Source organism: Ciona intestinalis, chromosome 12 (assembly GCF_000224145.3).
Source record: "Ciona intestinalis chromosome 12, KH, whole genome shotgun sequence".
Taxonomy (NCBI): domain Eukaryota; kingdom Metazoa; phylum Chordata; class Ascidiacea; order Phlebobranchia; family Cionidae; genus Ciona; species Ciona intestinalis.
Genome location: NC_020177.2, coordinates 394,047 through 400,767, shown reverse-complemented (window position 1 = coordinate 400,767; position 6,721 = coordinate 394,047). Strand labels below are relative to the sequence as shown.

Sequence of the window (6,721 nt, the reverse complement as noted above, 5' to 3'; positions counted from 1 at the left end):
GCACAACTTGTACTAAAATATTTCCAAATTGAGTTTTTCTGCATTATTATTCCATCAGTAAATGGAACTTAAACATATTTATTTGAATAACCAAAGTAAAACTTCTTAAATTTAGGTGGTTCTATGTAAATAAGAGACTGATGATGCTATTTCAGACAACTATATATCATTTTAAATAAATTTAATTCACTGGATTTGATCTATGTCTGTTACATTATCCACACTCACATTAGCGTATTAAATATAACAATACGTCGATATTCAGAACTTCAGTTGTTATCATTAGTTTCAAAAACACGGACCTGAAGTTGACTCATCATTAACCGACAACAATGTTTGTTTTAACTTAAAATTAAATGATTTATTTTAAAATCAAACACAATAATAGTTAAACTTGAAAAAAAAAAAAAAAATGATTTAAACTAATTCATGGTAATGAATTAGTTTCAAAAACACGGACCTGAAGTTGACTCATCATTAACCGACAACAATGTTTGTTTTAACTTAAAATTTCTTCTAAAACAACCACACTGGCAATTCAGTTTTTAAACCAACATTTCTTATCATGAATAAGAAGTGAAATTAAACCTCTGCAATCTTAGCAGGGCATTGAAACTTTTTACCAACAGATATTTTTGAATTTATCTCACGCTTGGCAGCATAGGCGCCAACTTTTGAAAAATGAGGGGTGTCTTTAGGCCCTACTGCTTTATTTAATTGATTCATTACCATGAGTTTGCCAATTACTGTGTGTACCTAAATTTATATACTTCATAAACGGATTCATAACCTAAGCTATTCTAGGTCATTCATACACAGTGTGCCCATGTTAGGCACCACCAATACTTGGTAGTGTCAAACATATACCTTTGCTTCATCAGAAGTAATTCTATGAACAGCAAAACGTCCTTTCACGTCGTAGATGAGACGGAAATACTCAGCTGTCTTGTCAATGGTGATTACGTCTAAAAATAAAATGGCAAATTTAAAACTTTTTTTGTTGAAAGACAGCATAAATACAATTATCAAAATTGTACACTAGGTATAACTTTATCGGTGAAAATAAGTTCTGTTAAGTTTCAGTGATACCCAACGTATAATTTCAAAAACTAGTAACATTAATTTACCTGTTAAAATGCGTGAAAGGTATTGAGCCGGTCTCAAATAAATTATAAAGCAATCAGGGCAAGACTATTTTGCTGTCCGAATAATTTTAGAACTTCGGTTGTTAAAATACTTATTTTGGCGGCAGATTTTAAACAATTGGATTGACAGGAATTGTTCAGGAACTTTTATATACTGCAGAAAACTTTACAACTAACCCATAAATCCAGCTGGATATGTTGTGTCAGTTCGAACTTTACCGTCAACCTTCACCAATCTTTGCATGAGGATCCGCTTCGTTTCATCGTAAGTGAGAGCATAATGCAGACGATTACGGAGGAAAATACAGAGAGGAAGGCACTCTCGCAGTTTGTGGGGTCCTGTGGATGGTCTGGGAGCCTGAATTTAGTTTAAAACAAATTATTTTGAGGTAAAAGTGAAGTATCGGGAGTTACAGATCAGATTTTGGGCAACTGGGGGGGGTAAGGGTTCTTTACTAATAGATAGTTTAAAAACGCTACAACAAAATAATATTTTTAAAACTTCAGGTTTCACATTTTAAAGGTATTCAATATATTGTATTAATGTTGCAACAGTTTAAATTATCTATATACACATTTGACCAAGGGAGAGTTATAATCTTATTTTGATATATTCTGTCTTTTACTTTATATCGTATATCCCAAAATTATTCGGTTTTAGAAAAATATAAAATATTACTTACGAAAACACCCGTCAGTTTGTCTAACATCCAATGCTTGGGCGCATTTAAGCGCTTCAGATGCTTCTTTGGTCCACGCGCCTGAAAGAATTAGACCGAGGTTAACTAATGTATGTTCCATGTCTAATGGCGGATCTCTAGTTCAAATCTTTCGCTTCTGATATCAATATTTACACCAAACTTTCCGGTAACTTAACTATTTAACCCTAAACTTCCATAACTGACTTCAACAGTTGTTCGGAAACTGTTTGTGGATATTAAACGTAGCATAAGATGAATACAGATACAATCCGACGTCACTCACCATCCTGGTTTCTAAAAAGGAAGAAAATTTTCACAAAACCCCAGATTGAACAGCGGCCTCGCGTGGACAGCACCAACTTGCGTTCGCAGCGTGTTTTAAGTGACGTCACAAATCGTTTTTTATTGGGGTAAAAAAACCTAGTTTTCATTTTGTCAAAAAAGCAAAACGACCAATTTTAATATTTAATTTTGTTGATATTTTATGGGGGGGGGGGCTGAAAGTTTAATATTAAACAACTTTAAGGAACCACTGGATTGAACAAATTTGTATATAAGCTTAAACAATCAAATAAAAATAGGCGGTAAAACTGGACCATCACAAAGTAATATTTCTACTCCGCCGTTTAATACGTATATGGTAAAATGTAGTTTGTAGAGGGGTAAATTCCCCCTTGTTCGCCCCTTAGTTACCACTCACATTCCACGCTATATAACACAAGCACGCTTGTACCGAGATGGTTTATTTTACTGGCAACCATTTATGCGTATTTGATCGTCTAATTAGTATTTAACTATTCTTGAGAGTATAGAAAATCAAGAGCATCGTGTAACTCTTCCAAACTTGCGTCTTCTAGGACTGAAACAAAAACGTAAACGTAATCATTATTCATATTTCTACAACCCAGCGGTCCCTTGCCAAAATTGTCAGCCAAAAGTTATAAAAAAAAATCCGGTCCCAAAATAATGGTTGCTCAGTAAGTTGCATACGTGGTAACTTGTAGGCAGACATGAGGTGTATGAAACAAAACACCCATGTTATACCGACTGTCGTTGCCCTGTCATACGAGGATAAACAAGTTACATATGTGGTAACTTGTAAGCAGGCACGAGGTGTATGAAACAGAACACCCGTGTTATAACGACTAACGTTGCCCCCGCCTAACGTGTCCATATAACGGCAGAAACCAAAGTAACTGTAACTATTCGGTTTAACAACAATAATTTAATCTAGTAGAAAATATAACAGCCAACCTTTTTGGTCGTCTTGTCCCTTCCAACTCCAATTATATCGACTCCAAACAACACCATCATCATCAACAGCGTTGGAAGCTTTTGCGGGAACCACAAGTCCGACGAGAAGCAAGAGAAGCGCTGATCTATTCATCTGTGCAAACTAATGTTAGTTCTAATATAACCAAGTCACAGAAAATGTCCGCGCCGTCACGATTTCCGAAAGATATTGTTCAAAGAAGAAGAACATTTCCGTGGATTTTGACTCGGCAATGTTTATGTTTATTGTATCGGGTCTTTACATGTTAAACTTTATGATAAATATTATGTTTGCTATCTGCAAAAGCTATTGCAACAAAGTAAAGAGTTAATTGTTGTTTGTTACTATTGTTCCAGTCACAAGACTATATTGAAAAAATGTAGTATGTATAAAGACCATTGAAACGGACATTGTTTTGAAAACTCTGAGCATAGTATTAAATATTAAAATATGTTTTATCCCTTCAATCGTAATAACGGAGGTCTTTTATAAACATGGCGAAAGATAAATTAACAGCAAAACGACAGTCGCTAAAACAGACTAAGAATAAATAAAATAGTTCAGCAGAAATGCGTGGCTGTTAAACCATTTAAGACTTAGTTAAAAGTGATCATTTGATGCGAAATATATATTTGGTAAGAGAAAATTTGAACGCCCGGCTACAAACTATAGTCAGTTGTTCGCGTCTCAATCTCACAAAATGCAGAATTACTAAAACACTTTTGCAACAATGTCGACTATTTTGGTGGTGGCATTGCACTGTATTTAACTAGAAACATATCAAACCAAAACAAACATTTTGTATAGACTGGTATAGTAGGGTGGGGAAGATGGGACACCTTTAGCACATAATATCCAAATAGTCTGATCGTATTTTAAACAATTAACAACGGTTAATGAGAGTCGTGAGGATACGGTTTTATAATTCTTTGAATATTCTTTATTTACTGGCAAATGGGACGGGAAAATGGAATAAAAAGTGTCCCATCTTCCCCCACCCTACTATATATACAGAGGAACAAAGTTATTGTTTTGGTTAAGGAGGACTGACGTAAATGAATTGCCGTCTGATTAAACTCAGCATTGCCAACTGTGATTGCAATGTATTTAGTCAGAAACATCACGGGAAGTTATTCCAGGCATCACGTGGTCGTTTCAGTTAGAAGCAAACAGACGAACAAAGCTGGTTTGATCAAGAACAACCTTATGGCTTGTTTGCATTTTGGATAATCACACGACTAAAGCATTTTTATCATTGTAAGTATTTAAGTTATTACAACATGGGTGATGTACGTGCTGCTGGTGGCTCCGTTTGCTTGCAGTACCAGTTCCTTATTTTGGTTTGACTAAGAAACATCAGCGATGAGTTTCAAACAATAAGTATTATAATAAATACACCGGCATGATATACCAATGTATTTGTAACGATTTTATTTCCTAAAACGTCCGGTAATCCTGTGCTAACGACCTACCACTCGACAAGTCAAATGGGACGGGAAAAGAGAGTGAAACTTGTCCCATACTACCTCACCCTACCATAACTCATGCATACGAAAAATTGAATAATTGAGCACGGTAGTTGAGCACGGTAGTGGTCATATAGATCCTTTTTCGTCGAACAGTTGTTCTTGGCTTTGTTGTTGTTGTTGTTGCTGATAGGGCGATTTTTTCCGCACTTATCCTAATTCTCAATTCTAGCATTTTTCTTTAATCTCTTGATTGAAATAAAATCGTAATATATATTTATAATTTTTAGACTAAATTTTTAGATTTAAAACCGCACAATTAGCGTGTGTGCACCGAAGCGTAGACAAGTGCTTTTTTCTTATCGTTATCTTCGGTATAAACACCACGTCTCTCGTTTCTTTGCTTTTTTAGTTTACCGCTCGCAATAAATCATTATGCAGCCGCCACAATATGAATAATATTAACTTCTAACATTACCTGTACTGCGTGATTACGGTTTATCCAAATTCACAAAAACGAACGTCTTTAAACGACGACAAGTTTAACTATAGTGTAAGTTTACATGTCAACACATGGTACAGGAGTGGTACAAAGCGTATTTACACATATTCTTTACCAATCTTTCAATCCTTGTACGTCTTAAGTTTAATGAGTTATAATACACGAATAAAATTCTATTTACTGCCCCACAGCCACCAATGGCGACTGAAACCCGCTTTGTTGGTTACTTTTGATTTGTTTTTGATCGATCTCAGTCGACCATTGTAGTGATAGGGTTAATTAATACTGTGCTAATTAGTTTATACCGTGCTCACGCATTAGATCTGTGTGATCTCTTGTTGGTTATATAGCAACTACAACAGATATAGCATCCCGCTAGCCCCTACATATAAATTCGGATCTAAACGGGGTCATTTAACCCAACCAACAATCTTATTTTTATTTAACGGTGGCTACGATTTTATACGTGCACGTTTGTTTGTGAGCAACCTTGTATGTGCGACGCGCGGCGTGCGTGTGCGTCTTATGATGTCATTTATACCAACGTAATAATAACACACTGTGACGATCATTTTGTTACGATGTACATTGTGTGTGTGAAACAAAAACAATGTTGTACGTGACCAAGGTGATCCTAGAATACAGATATTCTAGCGGCCATTTTCGATACCTTCTACTGGTCCCTCCAACCTAAAATTTGGACACTGTACTAACTAGACCCCAGCGGTACCGATTCTAAAATGAAAAATTTAAAATTCGAAAAAATATTAATTATGAATATTAATATTCGTCATAAAAACATATTTATAGAATTTTCTCCCGATCCAGCTTCGAATATGTTATAGCGCTAAGTGATACCTAAAATATGAAACATTATTTTCTTTAAAAAAGTGCGGGGATAGATGTTAAATATAAAAAAGTATGATCATAACTTGAATCATATAAATATTATATTTTCGATTTTTTTTGCGAAAATATAACTTACGCATACATCTATCTAGGTCACTAGCATGTTATCCCCATCGAAAAAAAAAATAATTTCAACTTTTTTTTATAACTGAATATTAATATTCGTCATAAAAATATATTTATAGAATTTTCTCCCGATCCAGCTTCGAATATGTTATAGCGCTACGTAATACCTAAAAAATGAAACATCATTTTCTTCAAAAAAGTGCGGGGAAAGGTTCGGAATACAAACAAGTATGAGGGTCATAACCCGAATCATACAAGTATTAAATTTTAAAATATTTCGGCGAAAATATAACTTACGCATACATCTATGTAGGTCACTCACATATTATCCCCATTGAAAAAAAAAATAATTTCAACTTTTTTTTATAACTGAATATTAATATTCGTCATAAAAATATATTTATAGAATTTTCTCCCGATCCAGCTTCGAATATATTATAGCGCTACGTAATACCTAAAAAATGAAACATCATTTTCTTCAAAAAAGTGCGGGGATGGGTTCAGAATACAAACAAGTATGGTCATAACTTGAATCATATAAATATTAAATTTTCGTTTTTTTTCGCGAAAATATAACTTACGCATACATCTATGTAGGTCACTAGCATGTTATCCCCATCGAAAAAATAATTAATTTATTTATTTTTTTTAATTTGAAT

The 6,721-nt window shown here is 34.3% G+C and overlaps 1 protein-coding gene, 1 long non-coding RNA gene and 1 other non-coding gene across 4 annotated transcripts in view; all 3 read right to left on the bottom strand.

Moving 5' to 3' along the window:
• The window catches only part of LOC100182042 (40S ribosomal protein S4-like), a 4,543-nt gene extending 2,328 nt beyond the window's left edge, over nucleotides 1-2,215 (bottom strand). The window contains exons 1-4 of one of the 2 annotated variants that reach the window (XM_009862076.3): nucleotides 2,130-2,215; nucleotides 1,829-1,906; nucleotides 1,323-1,503; nucleotides 868-965 (exon numbers count right to left, since the gene is read on the bottom strand). In XM_009862076.3, the coding sequence (XP_009860378.1) occupies nucleotides 868-965; nucleotides 1,323-1,503; nucleotides 1,829-1,906; nucleotides 2,130-2,132 (360 nt within the window). In that variant the 5' untranslated portion in view covers nucleotides 2,133-2,215. The remainder of the gene's footprint in view (nucleotides 1-867; nucleotides 966-1,322; nucleotides 1,504-1,828; nucleotides 1,907-2,129) is intronic. The other variant, XM_009862077.3, reaches the window with a different exon arrangement.
• On the bottom strand, nucleotides 258-325 carry LOC113474808. The gene has a single exon (XR_003396497.1). It is a non-coding gene; the product is annotated as a small nucleolar RNA SNORD18 (small nucleolar RNA).
• A 360-nt stretch (nucleotides 2,216-2,575) lies between the features above and the next one.
• On the bottom strand, nucleotides 2,576-3,973 carry LOC113474782. Its single transcript, XR_003396469.1, has 2 exons — nucleotides 3,101-3,973; nucleotides 2,576-2,705 (listed from the first exon to the last, which is right to left on the bottom strand). It is a non-coding gene; the product is annotated as an uncharacterized LOC113474782 (long non-coding RNA).
• Between the last annotated feature and the right edge of the window lie 2,748 nt (nucleotides 3,974-6,721).